The 22,392-nt window shown below is 37.4% G+C and overlaps 1 protein-coding gene and 2 long non-coding RNA genes across 4 annotated transcripts; all 3 read right to left on the bottom strand.

Moving 5' to 3' along the window:
- Positions 1–1,142: 1,142 nt before the first annotated feature.
- Positions 1,143–6,940, bottom strand: LOC141368840 (uncharacterized). The gene is made up of 8 exons (XM_073873630.1): positions 5,508–6,940; positions 5,129–5,346; positions 5,021–5,071; positions 4,516–4,900; positions 4,266–4,436; positions 2,654–2,783; positions 2,435–2,542; positions 1,143–2,072 (listed from the first exon to the last, which is right to left on the bottom strand). Exons 1-7 carry the CDS (start codon positions 6,544–6,546, stop codon positions 2,521–2,523), a joined length of 2,016 nt encoding a protein of 671 aa, XP_073729731.1. The 5' UTR covers positions 6,547–6,940; the 3' UTR covers positions 1,143–2,072; positions 2,435–2,520.
- A 4,520-nt stretch (positions 6,941–11,460) lies between these two features.
- On the bottom strand, positions 11,461–12,217 carry LOC141368853 (uncharacterized). Its single transcript, XR_012372279.1, has 2 exons — positions 11,761–12,217; positions 11,461–11,547 (listed from the first exon to the last, which is right to left on the bottom strand). It is a non-coding gene; the product is annotated as an uncharacterized lncRNA (long non-coding RNA).
- A 1,572-nt stretch (positions 12,218–13,789) lies between these two features.
- On the bottom strand, positions 13,790–17,622 carry LOC141368758 (uncharacterized). Of its 2 annotated transcripts, XR_012372002.1 has the most exons (4): positions 17,565–17,622; positions 16,609–16,915; positions 14,904–16,092; positions 13,790–13,981 (listed from the first exon to the last, which is right to left on the bottom strand). It is a non-coding gene; the product is annotated as an uncharacterized lncRNA (long non-coding RNA). The 2 variants fall into 2 exon arrangements; XR_012372001.1 differs by lacking the exon at positions 17,565–17,622 and having other exon boundaries at positions 16,609–17,145.
- Positions 17,623–22,392: the final 4,770 nt, after the last annotated feature.

Raw genomic sequence — 22,392 nt, 5'->3', positions numbered from 1 at the left:
TTGATTTCTCATATTGCACCTCCTTCATGTTTTGTGATGTATTAAATTCATGTGGGCAACCCACGTGGGGCCATAGTGGAACCCATGGACAAACCCATATAGGGCCCACATTGGAAGCCCATATGTGGGCCCCACCTTGCAATGTTGGCTGGGGTATAGACGACCCCAAGGACCGTTTGAGGGTTAAACCATCGTAAATTACCTAGACAGTGATTTGCACGCAATGAAAGAATCCATGTCAATTACGAGTATTGAAGAACGAAGCATTCAATTGCAAAGAGGACTGGCTCAGACTCCATAGCAACGGAGGCCCCTGCTGAAAAAACCAGCATCAAACCAGCATGGACCAGCATGGGAATTATGCTGGTCTATGCTGGTTTAGCTGGTGGTCACAGCATACCAGCACCAAAACACAACATATGCTGGTATGACCAGCATGGGATGCTGGTGCTAATGCTGGTTTAGCTGTTGCTGATGCTGGTTTGGTGCTGGTTTAGCTGGTGCTAATGCTGGTTTGGTGCTGGTTTAGCTGGTGCTAATGCTGTTGCTGATGCTGGTTTAGCTGGTGTTCACTAGCAAACGAGCACCAAAACACAACATATGCTGGTCTTGCTGGTATGCTGGTTATTTCTGCAGGGGCAGAGGATTCTGGGCAATGCAGGCATCCGAAACTGACTGCGTCTCAAACCTACTACTTCCATACTATATAGTGTCAGAATCCTGCCAGATCCTTGTTTGTATTTAGATCTAGTCAGCATGGCAGGGTTCTGACAGTACAATGTTTTATGTGGGAGATGCGTGGTTTTAGTATTGGTTTATTCTGACCATGCATTTCCCGGGTCTCGTCACTTTTTCCCCGATCCCTTACTTAAGATTATTTCCAGGTGTATGTCATTTACTTTCTCCCTTTTTAAGAGTCCTTGTGTTTGTTGTCCAGTGCGGGTTCGTCTGTGTCATGTTGTTGGTAATAAGTGTCTACAGTAAGTCTTGCAGTATATTTATCTTATGTTCCAGTTCGTGTTTTGTTTAAGTAATAGTGTTCAGTGTAATTTTGTTTGATTTGTGTTTGCCCTGTTCTGTTTGCCCCCTCGTGGGTTTTTGTTTTCCTTTTTTTACCCTGTTTGTTTTAATAAAGTCCTGTGTTTCATCACGTCCGCATTTGGGTTCTTCTTCGTTTCAAATTCCTGACATACAGTACGCAAAGAGTACGAGAAGTAGTGCTGTTCACCTACTATATAGGTGTGTTCGAGTTCATCCGGCGCTGCGCAGACCGATCGGCGAGGTTTGCCACTTGCAGTCGAGGGAGGAACTGAAGACGGAGCCGTCAAGCCGGACACCTGCTGCTTGCCGTAGTGACGTGTGCGCCGTGTTTCCTTGTTTTTAATCGCAAATGAAGTGAATTAGATGCTGAATTTGATCAATCACGTAAAGCTGTTACGTCATCACAACTCCGGGCAGCCGCTCTGGAGAAGCTGCACCGGCTGAGCTAGCCGGCTACTCTCGAAATGCTCTCGCGGTACTTAGAAACCATATGACACAGTCACGTGCCTGCAGTGCCAGCTGAAGTCGGACAAAAATACTAACCGGAATGCACTGCTTCAAGTCAAACAGCATCAGGTTTAACATTGTGTCTGATTGAATTTACTACGTTAACTCGCAGTATTTTATACCAAGGTCAAGGGTTTGATATTGCATATGAAAAACATGTACATAAGTAACCCAAGTTAATCAGTTTGATCAAATAAAAAAGCAGATTAAAACATGAAACATAAAAAAGGTCTTCCATATCAATTCAATTTTATTTATAAACTGTAGCACTTTTCACATTCAAAGCAGCTTTACATTAATAAACCTGACTCCCTAAACTCCTAGGAGAAAAAAAACCCTAGAGAGAGAGCCAGACATCGCTGATTCTATAGAGAACTTACTATATATTAGATACTTTATTTTACAACTTTAAAATATAAAAACATTAAGAATTAAAATTTTTTTTTAAATGTGTTCAAGGATGAGACAGGATCTGCATCAGACGTTCAGCCAGCGGTCTGTGTTCATGAAGTCTGAAATACAACCTGAAGATGAGAAAGAAAGGAAATGTCAACATTTAATTTTTAGTCATCATATTTATAGTATATCTAGAACCTTAAAGCCACAATATCAGTGGCGGCTCGTGACTGCTCATCCGAGGGATGCTAATTAAAAATAAGTGTTCGGAGTGTCATGTGTGTTGCTTGCGTTTTTTAAATATTTGTTTGTTGCGTCATTTGATCCATGTGCATCACGTGTTTTGTCAAAATAAGTGCCTGCTGCACACACGTCAAAACCATTTAGAGACGCTCACGTTCACAAAATACACGCAAGACACTCCCTTAACAGTAAACTTTGATTATGCACGAGATTATGCGATTATAGTTAAAAAAGCATTCATTCATACCTCCTTCAAACTCCATACGTCTCAGGATGATGAAAACAGCATCTCCAATCATTTCCCTCTCCTTCAGTCATTCAGCTTCATCCTTTTCATTTTTGTGTGGATAGTGCGCTGTAGTGATGAAAATGTACATTTAAAACAATCTTTCTACACAACTAACTACGCAAAATAAAAAGCATGTAATCTGCAAAATGCAGTTTCCTTCTTGAAAAGGTCTGTTACCTCATTTTGTATACGAGTAGCTCTTCTTCGTCAGACTCAGTTTTAAACCAGTCATGATCTAAGATCTGCTTGAGCGTCGGACGATCACTTCGATTCTTGGCCAGGCACCATCTTAACAGATCACAGATTTCTGTACAAGATTTATGAGAGAGCTGGTTAGTCATCATGACACACAAATGACAATAATGATCATGGCATAAAGAGACGCTTTTGTTGTCATTTAATAATACTGCAAAAAAGTCTGTCTGTCTGTCTATCATCTAAAGGGACCCTGGTCTAGGGCTGGGTATCAAACGTCGATACTTTTATGGTATCAAACGAAAAACTTTGATACTTTGAGTATCGAAAAATGATTTCGGTGCCAAATTTCGGTTCCGAAAGCCAAGCGGCTGTGTCTGTGTGAGCCTGTACTTGCATGTAAGGACCTAAAGCGCCGGCGATTGGCTGTCCACCACCACGTGACGGGGAAGATTTCGGAAGATACTCACAGTCACCCAACACACGTGTAAAAAGGATACAATATGAGAAATGTACAAAAAGGTTTTGTGACAGTGTAACCAATTGAGTGAGCGCAAGTATTACCGTGCTGTCTCCGTGAAAGTCAACCAAAACGGCGCTTCTCCTAAAGTGACGAGGGGTTTCAATTTAAAGCACGCGCGCAGCCTGTGTCTCTCAATGCTTGTTACTCGTGCCTGGTTCCGCAGCATCGCAAGACTTCATGCCCTCGTCTCCCAAAATGGACGATGCGTTTAAACCTATTTTTTACAGTCTATGGTTTAAAGTTAAGCAGCCCAACACTGCTTACAAGCCTGGCTTATTATTTTAAACAAACTAAAATTCAATTTAACGCATTTGCTACTCATTTTAAAAATCCCAAATGTAGGCTATTTAATATTTTGATAATTATAAAGTTGAGTATTACAGTTCTTTGTTTACAAAAACAAACAAACATGCATACAAATCTTCCCAGTGAAACTCAGTCACCCATTTAAATATTTTAACTTTTTGTCAAAGTTGCAGCATAATGAACTCACTTATTTCAATTCCGCTAGTCCAAGCTAAAGACCATTTTACATTTCATAAAATAAAGCAGTGTTAGTTATATTCTTAATTTCTTTATTTTTGTTTCCTTATTTTCATAAAACAAAAACAGATAAGTGTGTCTGCTGGCGCACCCCTATCCAAAAGCACAACCAGTTGTATTAATAATGTTACCCTGAGTGAGAAATGTTACCAGAATTTGTTTTGATTAAGGTGAAAAATAAAAGTTTTGTGTTTAATGTATTTTTGTTAATGTTTAAATGGATTTTAAAACATATGGTATCGGGAAAAAGTATCGTTAGGAACCGGTATCGAAACTGAGGTATTGAAATTGGCACCGGATCGAAAGATTTTGAACGATACCCAGCCCTACCCTGGTCACAGACAGACAGTACCTCAGGTTAAGATGATGGCACAGTGATGTAATACATCGGCGAGCCACTAAATGACTGTTTAGCTAAACACAATAAAATCTAACATCTTGCCAGACAGACCGTATCATCTGATAATATTTATTGTGGATTTGATCAGAGACTTTGTGTGTGCATGTTGATCAGTCATTTTCACTCACCCTTTGATAAATCCTTCTCAATTGTCTGCAGATTTCCGGACTGAAAGTTCTTTAAATCAGAGGGGTAATCTCCAAGCACCATGAAGTACAGCACAGAACCTAAGGCCCAGACGTTTGCTGGCACAGCGCGGAATTTCTTGTAGATCTCAGGCGGGGTGCAACCTAGAGCTCCTGTACACAAAGCATCATGTTGAGTCATTTTGTAAAAGAAACAACAGGTTTATACGCTTTATTAAAAAATGCAGCTCACCCGTAAAGTCATCGGAATCACAGACATCATCATGCGTCAGATAATGTCCATCCCCAAAGTCAATTAACTTCAGGGTCATTGTTGATTGCTGCACCAAGAAGTTTCCGGGATGGATGTTGGTGTGGAAAACTCCATTATCCAGACAGTGTTGCACTGCCAGTACCGCCTGACGCATGAGATGTCTTGCTGTATTTTCACTTAGTCCTCTATGACTTGTAACAAAATCCCTCAAGGACTCGCTGTGCAGTGGGTACTCCAACATGAGCGTGTAAAAGTGTTTAGTCTCGTACCAGTCATACATCTGTATGACATTGGGGCATGAGGGCGCTTCTCCTAACTTAAGCAGCAGCGCCACTTCTGTAATAAGTGGTTTGGGGTATCCAGGCTGGAGAAAAAAATGGTCAACAAATTACAATTAGATAAAACAAATATCTTGTATTGGTGCGTAATCGCTATACTGTCTATTTTCTGTTATTTCACTTCATCAAATTTTATGACAACTTACAATCTGAAGAGTGCTTTCATTCTTTTGTTTGGGTATTTGCTTGATGGCAACCTGTAAAGAGAAAAAGCACAAAAGTTAATTTCTCTTGAGCTGACTGAAGCGGCTCACCTGACACTGCACACATAACTTTAAGGTTTGAGAATCTACAAACTTTAAAACATGGTTTAGATCAAGTGAACATACAAATTTCAGCAAACATTGTGTTTGATATAAATACGAGTGCATTACCGGAGTGTCATCCGATATACGGATCCCTTTGTACACTCTGCCATCGCAACCTTCCCCAAGCACTTGATACAAGAGTTGATATTCAGAATCAAAAGGCTCTGAAAAACACACAGAAAAATGATGAGGTGACAGTACATGTTAACACTCATATACTCACAGATGAAAGGTACAGCATACATTTCCAGGTACAGAAGAATATGATGAAGAAACCATTTCACTTATTGATGCAAAGTAGGAGTAATGAAGTCAGTACACTCACCTCTAAGCAAAGAGCGTTTAGCTCGTTTCTTCTCGCTTGGCGGTTCAAAAGCTTCTTGAACAACATCTATAACTTTTGGCCTGACAACTTTATCATCTTCTGGCGAGGGATCTCTGGGATTTTCAAGGGCTTTTGGTGGGGTAATTTTAAATTTAGTTGGGTTACGAATCCAACCTATTGCGGGTTTTCCAACAAATTTTCGTCTGCGAGTTTTAAATCTCGCTGGGATAGGATCCTCAAAATCTTCTGGCAAGGGATGTCTGGGATTTTCTAGAGCTTTAAGAGCTTTTGGCCTGGGATTTTTACAACCTTTTGCCTCAGGACTTCCAACATCTTTTGACCCAGGATTTTTTGCTTTATTTGGGTCAGGATTTCCACCACCTTTTAACCCAATATTCTCTGGAATGGCACCTAACGTCTGTAGCCCGGCATTGGCTGCAGCGATGCCACCAAAACTGGCCAGATCCGCACCATCCATGGCATCAGGAATAGCTGGATCGGCATCTTTTTTCACTTTACTCTTCCCTTTTTTACTCCAAGGGTTGTGAAATGAGCGGCTCTTTGAAGCCTTTTGTTTTTGTTTCTTTAAGCCAACACTCTTCGATTGAGAATCTGCCAGATCAACAACTTCCCTGGCATCAGGGATAGCTGGATCGGCCTCAATCTGTGAAGTCGGCATCGACTCCACTTTGCCCCTCCGGAAGCATCCAAAGAAGCGTTGCGTCAATGTCATGCGTTTATCCGGACGAATCTTTGGTTTTGATTGGGGGCCGGCCAGAGCAGGAACATCCATGCCAACAGGAATATCTGAAATAGCCTTGGGCTGTTGAGTTGGCACAACAGTCACTTTTTCTCCCTGGAGGTTAGATTTGCGGCTCTTTGAAGCCTTTTGTTTCTGTTTCTTCGGACCAACGTAGGTCTTTGACTGTGATGCAGGATCAACAACTTCCCTAACATCAGGAATAGCTGGATCCGCTTTAAGCAGGGGAGTCGGCACTGACTCCACCTTGCCCCTCCGGAGACAGTCAAAGAATGCCATTCGTTGTTTTTCCGGTTTGATCTTATTGTTTAATTCAGAGCTCGCCAGACCAGCACCATCCTTTACATTAGGATTAGCTGAATGTGCATTAAGCTGTGGAGAAGACCAGAGGTGGGTCAGACAGACGGACAGACAGATAAATGTTTCCAGACATGTTTAGAAGCCATGTTTCCATCCAAGGCTTTTTAGCAAAAAAATGCTTTAGCGCATAAACGCAATGTCAATACCTCAAAAAAAATATATATATAAAAAAATAGCTTTAACGCAAATAAATGTGATGTCACATGATAGATCTTCATCACGCACAACCTCTGAAGGGCATAACAGCAAACAATAGGCGCTCTTATTGCAGCCTGAGACTTTCTGTTTTGATTTGCAGAGTCGATCCTCCATATACACAGAGCTGCACTGAACTTACTTCATGAAGTGCTGAAATGTCAATCACTTATCCATAAAATTATTCATGTTTATTCTCCTAAATATTACATTTTTTGTCCTCATAATCGGGTCATTTTGGTGAAAGCACATTTATTTTAAATTAACGAGACCACAAACATGAGACTGGACCTGGCTAAGCTTTTATTGTAAAAGCATTAGAGAAATTAGGTAGATAATTTGCTCAAGATCAGATTTTTTGTGATACACCAAAAGTAATGTCGCTTTCATCATTCGTGATATCACAACGGACACCATTTTAGCACCATTTAAATAGAAAACCTTTAATACGTATATTCACTTGGTCGATAACAAAACCTGGATGGAAACATGTCTATAAATGGACAGATAGTTGTATTAAATGTAATGATGTAACAAACCTCTGAAGGAATCAGTGTTTCCACTTTATCATTATGAAGGAATGGCTGCTTTACTTTATTCCATCCCTTCTTTAATGATTTCAAGACTTTATTCTCGCATTTTTCTACACCAAAAAAGAAAAACAAAAACAAATGATAAACTATTAGAAAATTCATTATGACAAAAGAGAATGACAAAGAACCGTGCTCAGTAATAATACTTAATAAACACATTTAACAAACTGTCCACCCAGATACTATTTGATTAAATATGTATATGTAATTGAGTATCTAATTCTTTATAACAAATTCCTAAAAATACAGCAATGATTATTGCATTAATAATGCTGTTAAAATAAGAGTTTAAAACACACTAGAAAAATGGTCTAAACTTAATATCTTATTGTAAGATGCTTTATTTTACTGACATTAATGTAGTAAGATATCAGTATCTGCAAGGGCCAACAAAACTATTGAGGAACAAACATGGTACAGTTTTAAAGATTGTCAGGAACACAAAATTTCCATCTGACCTGTGGGGCTGTTCGCCTCCTCAAATGCAGGAGTAAACTCCTTTACTCCTCCTCGTGGATGTGAACTCCCGGCGCGTCTGTCTAACAAATGTCCGTTGTTCGGGACAATGTCAGGGACCGCACTTGGTAGGACAAAATCCATTCCACCATCATCACATCTCCATCCCAACACTGCAATTCAATAAATAATGTTATGAAATGAATGCTTTAACTGAAGTGATCAATATGTGTCTAAAACGTGTCACTTCTTTTAATCTAGTATTTATTCAACTGTATAAAATAATTCAATAAAGTAATGCCTTCATTTGAAATTATAATTTTTCTTATTGCCTAAATTGTATTGAAGCAAGAGAGAACGTGCATTAATATTTTTTTTGCTTTTCTCGTGATCATGACTTTATTTTCTGGGGATCTCGAGATAACAAAAAGTTGTTATCCTGACAATCCAAATGTCATAATGTAATTTCCTGTCCATAATATTTAGTGTATTTTAAAGTGAACTGCTGATGCATACGTGTAGCTAATAATTACATAAAAACGTATAAGATATATAAATAAGAGCTGTCCAAACTGAAAGGAACTTGCACTGACATATCTTAAAATACATCAGGGCCCTTTGTTTTGCCTCAAAATGCACACAAGTAATGTTTTTAGTAAGGCATGTTTGTTAAAACTAGTTATATTTCCTAAATAAATTAAGGCCTAGTCCTGGTTTAAGATATCTCTTCCCGGGAAACCACCCCATAATGTGTGTGAATTTAGGGACCATCTTCAAAGTAATAATGTACGATTCTATCTTTAATAGTAATTAACAATTATATTAATAACTATATAAGTAAAAGTGTACATAATAGCCGACAACCATATGAAAACAGTTGGGTTTGTGACTGTTTGTTGACTAAAAGTTATTCCATTTAAATGCTGTATAAAGTAGAAACGTGTATATTAAGGAGTAACTTTAGAGACGGTCCCTAAATTCACCACTATCAATTTGTCAACTACATACTGACGGATCGATTTCATCTTAAACGAATCCCTGATCTAAGTAAAACCTAATTTGTTCATCCCCTAATTTACCAAAATATACCTCTGCTGTCTTCAAACAATACAACCCGTTCATGTACATACATATTAAGAACCCAAGAGCTTTCATCACATCACAAAAAATACAACTTTTGTTAACTTGAGATAACGAGAAATTAAGTTGTGATCATGAGAAAACAAGCAAGCAAAAATAAAAATAGTACACAACATTGGCTTCAGTAAATGAACAAAACAGTCTGGATAACAACAGTATGCACTGCTACCTATTTATTATGTTATACATCCATTATGAAAGTGAAACATACATCCAACAAAACATGGTTAACGGTACTTTATTAAAACCATTGTTACCACAAAATAACCATGGTTTTGCTAATAGTACTCAATACACCAATAAACATGGTTACTACACTTTTACCTCATAAAAACCAGTTAATTTTCGTGAAGGATAATAAAAAACAAGACCTCATACGGCGTAATTCTTATCTTAAATTGTGAGGATTATTAATTCTGGTCGCTTTTTGTTAAATTAATGGAATCAAAATTTGTTTGCGTATTCTGCCGGTCAAGAAAAACGGCGGGTAAAATATCAAGTACACGAGCACCACCTGGTGTGTCTAAATGTACGCGTACATTAACAACACAATAACTTTATGTAAACTTATCAGCATGAAAGTCAGACTTTTTGCTTTAACTCGCATCTTACCTTTTTGGCGTTTCGCCTCATGTGTTGGATAAACATCCATCATCTCCTCCTCCTCCTCCTCTCCTCCTTCAAATGGATTTAAAGAACCGGCAGCGCGCCCGACTTGTGACGAAAGTCCGAAATCAGGGACATAGTCAAAGTTCGGCACAGCATTCGGCAGATCCATATTTTCAACATCTGCTCCTTCCATGTCCTTGTCGGACAATGGTGTTACAGGACGAAACATGATGTGAAAAGATAACTGCAGACTTTACTGTGCTTAGACTCGGTTCACAGACGGTTGAAATCTAAGTAAACTGTCTGTCCGTACACAGTGCGTCAAGCAGTTTAAAGTTGCGAACTTTTGGAAAGTCTGCAAATTCACTTGATAATCTGTACAGTAGCGTTCGGAGTCAACCAAAGGCAAGCGTTCAGATCAGTCAAATGATACCGGTTTCATCTGGCTGAGCGTTTTATAGGCACCGATTGTGATGTCATAATGTCTCTATGACAACGATAAGTTCTACAGTATGGTTGTCATGGAGTTTAATGACTTTGTTCTGTTTACGGTTCAACTGTGATGAGTTTTATAAATATATATATATATATTTATATCCCTTGTGTTGTTTAATTAAAACTATTTACAACGTTTGGACTTTTTATTGTAGATATATATATGAATATCATAAAATCTCTTTAATATGTCTTTATGCTTATTACTACTTTTTAAAATGTATTTTACAGTATGTATAGATGCTATTTTGTATTAATATATTTAGACCTATTGTGTTATTCATTTACAACCACTAGATGGCGCTATGTTAATTACCAGTAATGTTAAAAGAAAAGAGTATTAGTCGAGAGTAAAACACAGACATGCTCAGATTGTATGGAGATTTTATTTAAATCATCAAAAAGCATCAAAGGTCATATATTTTAATGCATGATACATACAAAAGTTTTTTTCATTGCTCAAAATCCTTCACACATATCAAATAGTTAAACACTGGCAAAAACAGACATTGGGGTGGTTTCCCGGACCGAGATTATCTTAATCCAGGACTAGGCCTTAGTTTAATTAGGAAATATAACTAGTTTGAACAAACATACCTAACTAAAAACATTACCTGTGTGCATTTTGGAGCAAAACAAAGAGCACTGGTGTATTTTAAGATATGTCAGTGCAAGTTGTTTTCAGTTTGGACAGCTCTTAAAAATGTTTTAGTCTAGGACTAGTCTAATCCCTGCCCGGGAAACCGCCCCATCAAGTTAACTAATAATCCCTCATCCCTTCCAGCAGTTGAAGCATCAGCAGTGTTACATATTGCTGGGTTTACTGCAGGGTTAAATTTACTAAACACTACTTAATATTAATTCCCCAAAACATTAAAGAACATTTGACATGTTGACTGATGAAGAACCAGGAGGGCCAGAGCACTGCAGATTTTAGCTCCAACCCTGATCAAACACACCTGAGCAAGCTTATCAAGGTCTTCATGATCACTAGACAATCACAGGTGGTTAAGTTTGATTAGGGTTGGAGCTAAACTATGCAGTGCTCAGGTGAGGTGGCCTTTCTGTGTGGAGTTTACATGTTCTCCCTGTGTCAGCATGAATTTACTCCGGTTTCCTCCCAAAGGCCAAAAACATGCTAGTTAGGCAAATTGGAAATGTCAAATTGTCCCTCTCACCATGAAAATAGCCATAGATGCTGGAATGGCGTAAAGAATAAAGAAACTCCATGCATCACATTTCTTGAATTTCTTGAACATTTCCACCTTTTACCACTACAGAAGCACAATACGACTTCAAATGCAGCACAGAAAAATTTAATAAATAGTCAGAAACCAAAATGGAATTTTAGTGTAACACAATTTTTATTTAATTATTTTAATTAATTTGGAGAGAATCCTTTGGCTGCCAGGGATGGGTCCAAATCTCATCACTAAAACAGAAGAGAAAGTGTGGAGCACAAATTATAACATGTCTTTTATAAATATAAGTTTCTATTTTTGTCATTTGTGAAACAGTTCAGATAAGAAAATTAGTGTAGCCAAATAAAAAAACAAACAAAGTTAAAGTGAATAAATAAATAAAAATAAATAAATAAATAATGCATGCATTAATTGACAAAGCAAGCAAACAGAAGATTACATACCATACTGGACAGGGCTCCCAGTCCACCAAAATGTCTGCTTTGCCCTATTAAGGAAACAACAAAACAAAAAAGCAAACACATGAATTTCATTTTTAGCATGATGTTTAGATTATGTTTGGCTATAGGCATTAAGTTTAAGTAACACAGTGGGTCACTGTTGATATTTACAGCATCTGATCATGGATTTTTCTGTTCCTTCTTAGCCTGCAATTCAAAAAGACTAAACACAGAAAGTATCTACATAACAATTATGATATCAATGTTATTTATTACCCACAAGGAAGTATTTAAATCCTATATTAGACTCTGCATATGGTCTACACTATGCATTTCTTTTATGACTGTCTAACCTTTGTGACTGTTGTAAGTAGTTAGAGAAATAAGCAATAAAACTATAACAAATAACCAGGGGTAAAATAGCAATGTCAACACACTGATAAAAGCATCAATGTTTACATACACTTACTCCTTTTAAGCTTTTTCTTATCAAGCATAAGCTTTGGTCCACCTGTAGGATAAAAGATTACAGTCCAGTCATATATCCACTAAGAAAAAACTCATTAATAAAAAAAGACAAAATGATTAGTTGTAATGTGTGTCTGGTACTAAACATGGGCATCAGAAACAAAAAAATGTGGGTGGGTCTAAAATATTTACTGGGGTAGATACCATTTTCTTGTATTCTGGTGCATTTTAATATTAAAAAAATGCTTTTATAACCTAAAAGCTTTGTTTGGCGTGTTGTGGAAGTGCATCATGCAAAGTAGTAAAAACAAAAACAAAATGGAGTTTAATTTATAGGGACTCTAAATTAGACAAGCGAAACGGATTTGAGGAAGCAGCAACTAAAACGTGGAACGCAGTTGAATTTATTAAGGCATTACTCTAGTGCAGTGTTCTTCAACCCTGCTCCTGGAGGACCTCCTTCCAGAATGTTTTAGATGTCTCCTTAATCAACACACCCGTTTTAACGTATCAGCTTGTTAGGAAGACATTCTGGAAGGAGGCTGATGAGTTGGTTCAGGTGTTTTAAACAAGGAGACATCCAAAACCTTCCGGAAGGGGGCCCTCCAGGAGCAGGGCCGAAGAACACCGCTCCAGTGGAATAGACTTTATTGCCAGTGCCCTGACAAGTGAAAAGACTAAAGGTACATTCACATAAGCGATTTTGTCGCTCGTCTCTTGAAGAGGTCGTTTGGGGGTGTTTCCAAATCTGGTTGTCATAAACAAATGAGTAACGTCCACTCCAGTAGCTGATAAGAGACGGATGACATGAACTCCACTGCTTGGCTCTCACTGGTAGTTGCTCCAGAAAATCGCTCATCATTTGCACAAAGTTAAGCTGCATTCAGACTAGCAGTAGGAGTGCGACGCGATTTCATTTATTTCAATGGAAGCTTGGTGACTTCTGGCGACCCGACTGACAATGACCGTTGGCTTCTGAATGGGTGTGTCAAATTTGAGACAAGGTTGAGAAAAGTTTAACTTTATACAAATGATGAGCTACTTTCTGAAGTGCATACCAATAAGAGCAAAGCAGTTGAGTTCCTGTCATCCATCTGTAGTCAGTTTCTGGAGTGGACGTTAATCATTTGTTTATGACAACTAGATTTAGACACTCCCCTAACGACCTATTTGAAAGAGACGAGCGGCACAGTAACAAAGTCACACGTAATATGTATGAGGCTTTAAACTTTTCTTAAATTTTTTTGCACTTACAAATGACAATCCACATTGTGTGTTTTTTGATGTCTTGATGACACATGACAAAGACACCTATTTTAATGTCAGAAAACCCTATAACATGACATGTTTGAGTTCATTTTCGCAACTTGATTTCATGCGTCCTGCAATGTGACCATTTCACATGCACACAATGCAATGTTGATGCTGAAAATATATCAGCCTCAACCTGAATAAAGCTCTATGGAAAACACTGGACAACAGGTAGCGTTAAGGTAACCCATATGTTAAATACTTGAAACCCAGATATAAATGGCAATTCTTAAAATCTGTCTTAATTACCTTGGCCCTCCGTAGTGTTCGCCTGCTCCAGCTGCCCTTCCATAGTGTTCGCTGCCTCCACCTGTCCCTCTGTAGTGGTCGCCTGCTCCACCATGTTTGTCATCTCTTCCAGTTGTTTGGATTCTCCAGTGGGTCACAGGGTGTGAGGTGCAGTGTAACCAGCTGATCATAATGCCACTGGAATCCTGGGTCCAACCTGTGCAGGTTAAATCATATGGATGTTTTAAAACATAAGACTTTAAAGGGATAGTTGACCAAAAAAATTAAAATTCTGTTATAATTTTTGATCCTCATGTTGTTCTAAACCTGTATGAATTGTATTTCTTCTGTTAAACACACTTTGTGTTCATTAGAAAAAAGAATCCCTTTAACCATGAGATTGGGCTGTACCTCTTAAGTGTTTGAATCATATGGTCTAATTTTTCCAAACCAGATTTATTGGCACTTTAGATTAGAGCTGAGGTAATTGGATGTATTAGATATGTGCAAATCTATATTTGATTGATTCTATAGGACCATAACAAATACAATATATCTTTTGATCAGGAAAAAACAGAGTGCTTATATATTATCAATTCAAAGAATAACACCAAGTGTGATGTTTGTTTAAAGAAAAATGTATGCTTTATGCTTTCAAGTTAGCAGCAGCGTAAGTGTATGATGTCTCAAGCCAACATTTGATGGTTTCCTTTTTTGTGTTATTTCTGCTAATGGTCCATCTGCATTGTAAGCTCTACATTTCATACACAAGAGTATAATGAGATTCATTTTCATTTGATTCAGTAACTGAGTGACCTACAAAAGGACTTTACAAATTTCAATTGATGTGTGTCCCTACAAACAATTGTTTAAGTCAGTGTGCCTAAACATTAAAAATTATATTGTATGTGGGCTGAAAACAAATAAAATATGGCTTCTACAAAAAAACCATTCCAAACATAATAATTCCAAAGTTAACATAGTATGTATTCAGGTATATGCTTGAACCAAGTTAACTATGGGTACCAAATCCCATCCGCTTGTTTGTCTGACATCACACAGCACCCCTTCCGGGTCCAAAAGCTCTATCAGATTCTGAGGAAACAACAAAAATACTGATATACAATCACAATTCTAACCTCTCTCTCTATGTGGACATCCCAGATGATCGTTCAGTCATTACAAGGGTAGTGCACAGTGTGAGTTTATAAAAGCTTAGCTTAAATGCATGAAATCAATAAACTACAATGTTGTAAATGTCTGTTTAGATTTCACTCAAAATCAGTGAAGGCGTGGACCTGGAAACGGTATTCCTTACGTCACAAATTACCAAGTGGATTGTAGGCCAGTGTGCTGCAAGCTATAAATAGAAATGGACTTAAAAGTACCCCATGCACAACTATCCATGTCTTAATTAATATTCATGATATATCGATCAATCACATAATCATAGTAGTTTGCTATCAAAATAAACGCCATAATTCTTCATCCCCAAATCTTGTGCAAATGCTTTCAAACCTCACAATACTATGCAGGTAAAAGCAGTGGACTGTAGAAATTGTTTGAGTCAGTTGTCTTATAAGTTGTTGTTTGCCAAATCTTACAGAATGGTTTGATGGAGTGCTGTTTGACTGTGTCTAAGGTTAGATAAATATTTAAATACTTCAAATGTTTCGAAAAGATCCAGTGTTGTGCTAACAAACTTTGTGGTTATTTAAAAACAAAAACCTCTCCCAACGTTTTACTGTCAATGAGTTTAGGTGTTGATGACTGAATTTCAGTTTTATGGAGTGAGCTATCTTTTCAAAGGGAACATTTCACAAGACTTGGCGTCCCCACAGTATGTATGTAAAGTTTTAGCTTAAAATAGCATATAGATAATGTATTATAACATGTTAAAATAGCCACTTTGTAGGAGTGGAATCATTTGACATCATAAGGGGAGCCAATGACCTATTTTTTCCACATGCTTGCAGAAAATGGTTTCCGTTACCGTTTTTTTTTTTTTTTACATTTTCTAGGTTGATAGAAGCACTGGGGACCCAATTATAGCACGTATACATGGAAAAAGTCAGATTTTCATGATATGTCCCCTTTAAGATTTTTATATTGATCAAATCTTTTGCCTATTCAACACAAGCTGTGAACTGTGAATTTAAAAATACAGTGCATGCATCTCACCCACACAAAGGTATTCATAAAAGGAACCAATCTTCTGAAGGTAGTCCTGGGCATAGGCGATAATCTCTCACACTTAATATTTTGCTTCTTGGTCTCTTTTTCACGAAGCAGAACTGGCTTGTATCCAGTAGCATAGAGTTTGTCAAGCTGCAATGACAACATTGTGAATTTACTGAATGGAATATTGGTTAATGTCATTCAGGATATTTTTACTTCATGGTGAGTTTAGCTTTTGTATAACCAAGTATGTGAAAACAGGAAAGAGTAATACATTAAAAGAAAACAGCAAAAACATAAATGACATTATAAGGTTATAATAGAACTTTCTGTAACATTAGTAGGTTTGGCTGGTACTATGGTAACTATTGTGCAATTGGACAGTGACAATCTACTGTATAAATTTATTCAAAATAAAGGCCAAACGTTAATCATTAAATAGGTTGCTTTGGATGAACTACAGAATCTGCAATAGTAGTATGAATGCAGTCTATTTGATAATTGTCATTCAGAGAATTCCCAAGTGTCACTTATATTTTGTTGTGGTAGATAATTTAGGACTGTGATGTGTTAAAGTGAAAATGTGTTTACTGAAGAGAATTGCCACTAAAATAAAAACAATATATTAAAAGAGATATACAAGAATATGTAAGAAATTCTACTTACTAGGGCTGCACGATAAATCGCACATGATTGTCATGCGCATCTCTTCAGTAAAGCCGGTTCTTTGATTAGTAGTACACCAACATCACCTGCTTTGAGATGGAGCAGCATTTACTACACAAAGCCATAGTTACCTGACAACCGGGGCAACCTCGCACCAATCATCGCCTGCGATATGTATGCGATATGGCCCAGCTTGTCAGTGAACTATGGCTTTGTGTAGTAAACAATGGCTCTTTAAAGTGCCTTTGGGTTTATAAAATAAGCAAAGTTAAATCTAAGTTGTAACAGGTGATTCGATTGACAGGATCTGCAGGGAGAACAGAAAATGTTTATTATGTAATGTAAATTAGCTCTAATATAAGGCTTAAATAGTGTACCCCAATAGTGGGGATTCCTATTTTCTTACAAATATTATAAGACAAATATTAAAACTTTAGACTATATTAAGCTCACACAATAAAGCAATGACCACGTTAAGTAACCCTAATGTTGATAACCCTGCTGAAAAAAACAGCATCAAACCAGCATGGGAATTATGCTGGTTTGATGCTGGTTTAGCTGGTGCTAATGCTGGTTTAGCTGGTGTTCACTAGCAAATCAGCACCAAAACACAACATATGCTGGACTTGCTGTTTTTTTCAGCAGGGAACTTAAACTAGGTTAACGTTAGCTTCTTAATGGGACTTTAATTCTCTAACACGAAACGTTAGACTTCCCTTGCGAAAATTAAACATTGTTTTACTACAGTTAAGAAATAACCATGGATTTGAAAAAAAGTTAAACCATGTTTGGTTTAGTAAAACCATTTTGCAAATAATCGATACACACAAACCGTGGTTACTACACTTTTACCACAAAAACATGGTTAATTTTCGTACGGGTATGGCAATGTCAGCCTAATGCCAAAAGAAAGGCGTCAATTATAACATTTAAACAATAGTGAACTTTAAACTTACCTGGACAGTGATTTACGCGTAATGAGAGAATCCCAGTCAATTACGAGTACCGAAGAAGGGGGGGAGAAAATGGCGGCGTGAAGTTGACAGTGTGAGTGAATCAGTCCGTGAACAATTTTTATGAAACATGTAATTTAAAGTGCATCTCTTGTAACATTACCTAAATTCTACTCGAAATCACTCTTTGATTATTTAGGGGTCTATTTTGATACTTTTTTTATCTTTCATGTTCTCATTTTGGATGTTAATTGTCGTCATTTAGCCCTATCCTTAATTTAGACGTTCGTTAGTCAGGCCTACACATTCGAGTTACGTGCTCGAACTGTTGAAAGAACGTATAAACTATGACAAAGGATAAAAAGCGTAAATCTAAGCTGATGGATCCATCTCTGGAACTTGGTGCAAATGTTACTGTGGACTTCCCAGCTAGCAAAAAGTCGTCTATTGGACGTTGAGTAGACGTAAACCTTCAACGTATAATTTTGGTCCACTGAAGGTTGAAAATGAAAATTGAAAAGACGTCAAATTTGTCCAACTTTTCAACGTTGAAAACAGGTCGATCTTCAACATCTAATTATGGTCCACTGAAGGTTGAAAATGAAAATTGAAAAGACGTCAAATTTGTCCAACTTTTCAATGTTGAAAACAGGTCGATCTTCAACGTCTAATTATGGTCCAGTGAAGGTTGAAAATGAAAATTGAAAAGACGTCAAATTTGTCCAACTTTTCAATGTTGAAAACAGGTCGATCTTCAACGTCTAATTATGGTCCAGTGAAGGTTGAAAATGAAAATTGAAAAGACGTCAAATTTGTCCAACTTTTCAACGTTGAAAACAGGTCGATCTTCAACGTCTAATTTTGGTCCATTGAAGGTTGAAAATGAAAATTGAAAAGACGTCATATTCGTCCATCTTTTCAACGTTCAAATCAGGTCGATCTTCAACGTCTAATTTTGGTCCATATTCATCCATCTTTTCAATGTTGAAAACAGGACCACATTAACATACCAAATAACATTTTATAAAATGAAACAAAGCTTTAAAGGGTTATAAGAACTTTAATAAAACAGCACATTTTAAATAGTGCAAACAGTCAAGTAACCAACAGATTTCACAGTCTGCAATAAACAGGTCGGTCCAGTAACCAACACAGAGTGCAATAAACATATACCAACACAGATTTCAGAGCGCAGTAAACATAGGTCAGTCCAATGCAATGAGCCAGAGGTTTTCGAAGCTGTCCTGGAGGACTACTAGTACTGCACAATTTGCATGTCTCCCTCATTAGACACACCTGGTTTAAATTTTCAGCTCATTAGTAAAGACTGCAAGACTTGAACTGGGTGTGTAAGGTAACTGAATGAGGTGTGTCACAAAAGGGAAACATGCAAAATGTGCAGTACTAGTGGTCCTCCAGGACAGCTTTGAAAATCCCTGCTATGAGCAGTCCAGAGCTTTCTGTAATCTGGCGGTTGGTTGGGCTTCTCTCTGTGATGATGGGTGGAAGATTCGCGTCACATTCACACGCCTCTTCTTCTTCTTCTTTAAGTTTTATGGCGGTTGGCAACTACCTTTAATGGTGCATTACCGCCACCTGGTGGGGTGGGGTAATTATATCATGAATCCTCATTGCACCTCAATCGCAGTTTCATATTTTTTATAACTTTGACGTAATATGTAAAACTCTTTACATTTACTTAAGATAATACTTAAGATAATTGTAGAAATGAGTGAAGAGTCCATGATAAATCCAAACCAGCCGTATTTATTACATAAACATCTGTAGTGTATATTCAATTTACAGCTTACACAGCCACAGGCAACAAACAGAAACTAAACATTTCAACCCGGCAGGGGAATACAAAACAGCGCCAACAGGACTCATGCGCACTTCCACTAGTACGGTGTCTCTCAGTGTCCATAGAGTACGCAAGCGCAATCATTAACAAGAATGATCTACAATAATAATAAACATGGTTTGGTAATTTGTATTCTCCATTGTTTTAGCATGTATAACAGATTATCTAGCTGTCTTAGATTATGAGTTGAAAACGTGGTCAGTTGAAAACACGTAGTCAAACAGTCCAGCCAAAACTACTTAGTTGAAATCACGTCTTAACCAGTCCAAGGCGGACCGACTTATTTTCAACCATATTTCAACGTTGAAAGACCGTAATTGTTTACTGGTAGATTATGAGTTGAAAACATGGTCAGTTGAAAACATGTAGTCAAACAGTCCAGCCAAAACTACTTAGTTGAAATCACGTCGTAAACCAGTCCAAGGCGGACCGACTTATTTTCAACCATATTTCAACGTTGAAAGACCGTAATTGTTTGCTGGTAGATTATGAGTTGAAAACATGGTCAGTTGAAAACACGTAGTCAAACAGTCCAGCCAAAACTACTTAGTTGAAATCACGTCGTAAACCAGTCCAAGGCGGACCGACTTATTTTCAACCATATTTCAACGTTGAAAGACCGTAATTGTTTACTGGGTTCGACTCGTGCTCGGGTTCAGTTGTTCCTCTGCCTGAAACTCCGATAAAGGAACCAGCGCACAAAAAAGGCAAAAACGTTGATGATGATGAAGATCTGCATTCCCCTTTAGCCATGATGATAATAACATCACTCAAGTCTGTCATCAATGAAAGAGCCGACATCCTCGATAAAGGCATCGAAGAGGTTAAGGTCTCTGTCGAATTTCTGACAGAAGAAATTAAAGATGTAAAGGGGCGTGTGGAACGAGTTGATAAACGGATGACAAATGCTGAAAAACGAATCTGTGAATTGGAGAATAAAGTACAGGATCTCTCCAGATACAAAAGAAGATGGAATCTACGTCTCTACGGTTTACCTGAACAACCAGGAGAAAACATCAGGCAGAAGGTTCTGGATATATGCGATGCTGTTGTCCCAGCTTTTGCTGGTAAATCTCACGAGCTGATTGATGTGGTACACCGTTTGGGAAAAGTAAAGAGCGACGGCACTCTCCCATCTGGTCCAAAAAAACCTCGTGGAGTTATTCTTCAGTTCTCAATGCGTTATTTTCGGGATGCGCTCTGGAAAGCTGCAAAAAACTCTCATTATCTTGCTACGCATCACTTGCGTTTTGCAGAAGACTTGTCCCCCGAGGATCGCGTGCAGCGTAATAAACTTTGGCCACTTGTTGAGAAAGCCCGGCAGCAAGGAAACCGCGCCTACTTCGTTGGTCCAAAGGCTTACGTTGATGGCAAAGAACTTCTTTTGCAAGACATGGAGGTCGCTGATTGATCTGATTTAGATGGTATTGCTAGTGGCATTGCTCTGCCTTTGTCGTCAAGGTCTTTGACTTAAGTTACAGCTTTTATTGTGATTTTCGACTTAAGTTACAGCCTTTGTCATGGTTTTTGACTTAAATGACGGCTCTCAATTTTCAAAATCCTCATTGAAAGGTTAACAGTTTATTAGAAAGGACAAAGGGAAAGAAAAAAAAGGAAGAGAGAAAAAAATATATATGTTATTATTATTATTTTATTATTATTTTTTATTTTTTTACATTTTTTCGTTCTCTCTCTCGATTTGACCCTAATCTATTTGTTTACGAGTAATTTTCTATTTACAGGTTGTCATGGTCTGACTCACTTGTTACAGTTCTGGTATTATATTGTTCTAATGTTTCCTAAACTTTCTGTTTGTTCAATTAATGCACGTGGGTTACGAAATGATGTAAAACGTAAAGCTATCTTTCTGTATGCTAAATCTCTTAGCTCTGATTTTTGTTTCATACAAGAGTCTCATGCAAACTCAAGTGATTTAAAATTTTGGAAATCACAATGGGGTGATGATTTGTTTTCTTCTTATGGTTCTAATCTTTCAGCAGGAGTCTTAACTTTAAAGCACAAGTTTAAGGGTAAAATAATAGAGACAATCTCTGATCCTGAAGGTCACTTTCTTTTTCTATTAGTTACCTTAAATGATTGTTTTTTTGTTCTCTGCAATATCTATGGATTTAACAATGCAAAAAATAACTTGAAACTGTTTAATTCAATAGAAACACACTTAAACTATTTTAAATCTAAATATTCTAATTTGTATATTATTTTGGGTGGAGACTTTAATGAAACTATGAACAGCTCTTTGGATAGATCACCACCTAGAATATCTAATGGATCATCAGGCCTATGTGAACTGATTTCTGGTTTTGGTCTCACTGACATTTGGAGGGAAAAACATCCTCATGCTTCACAGTTTACCTGGTCTAACAGCTCTGGTTCATTGAGGTCTAGGATTGACTTCTGGTTAATATCTGACTCTCTATCTGATTATGTTGATAAGGTTGAAATTTTGCCTACTCCACTGTCCGATCATAATTCTATTTTTCTATCCTTTGATAACTCATCTTACTCAAGAACATATAGTTCATATTGGAAACTAAACTCTGCTTTATTAGAGGATGAGGAAACATGTCTATCTATAATTTCTAAAATTCAACTCTTTTTTAATAAAGCTCAAGCTGAAAATAATTTTAGTTCTAATTGGGAGCTATTAAAATACCATATTAGATTAATGTTATTTAAAATTGGATCTCTAAAAGCCAAGCAATATAAATCAGAGGAACTTAATATTGTTAAGAGAATTGTCTGTCTCTCCTGTATCCCCTTTGAAAACTTATCAAATGTTCAAAAAGTAGAATTAGCTGAACTTCAAAATTCATTAGATAACCTGTATATAGGTAAAGCAAAGGGTGCTTTTGTTCGTTCAAGGAGAAGATGGATGGAAGAGGGTGAAAGAAATTCCAATTTTTTCTTTAGATTAGAAAAACAGCGTAATCATCTTAATTCCATAAATAG

The sequence above is a fragment of the Misgurnus anguillicaudatus genome, chromosome 11 (genome assembly GCF_027580225.2).
Source record: "Misgurnus anguillicaudatus chromosome 11, ASM2758022v2, whole genome shotgun sequence".
Lineage (NCBI taxonomy): Eukaryota > Metazoa > Chordata > Actinopteri > Cypriniformes > Cobitidae > Misgurnus > Misgurnus anguillicaudatus.
Note: the sequence above shows the minus strand (reverse complement) of the source record. Positions and strands in the feature narration are given on the sequence as shown.

Bases quoted from the DNA above. Each gene is read 5' to 3' on its own strand.
- LOC141368840 (XM_073873630.1), bottom strand. From the start codon at position 6,546: ATGGCATTCTTTGACTGTCTCCGGAGGGGCAAGGTGGAGTCAGTGCCG. The intron at 5,347-5,507 runs GTGAGTGTACTG...TGTGTTTTTCAG, and splicing joins TAAACGCTCTTTGCTTAGAG to AGCCTTTTGATTCTGAATAT. The intron at 5,072-5,128 runs GTGAGCCGCTTC...TTCTCTTTACAG, and splicing joins AGTTATGTGTGCAGTGTCAG to GTTGCCATCAAGCAAATACC.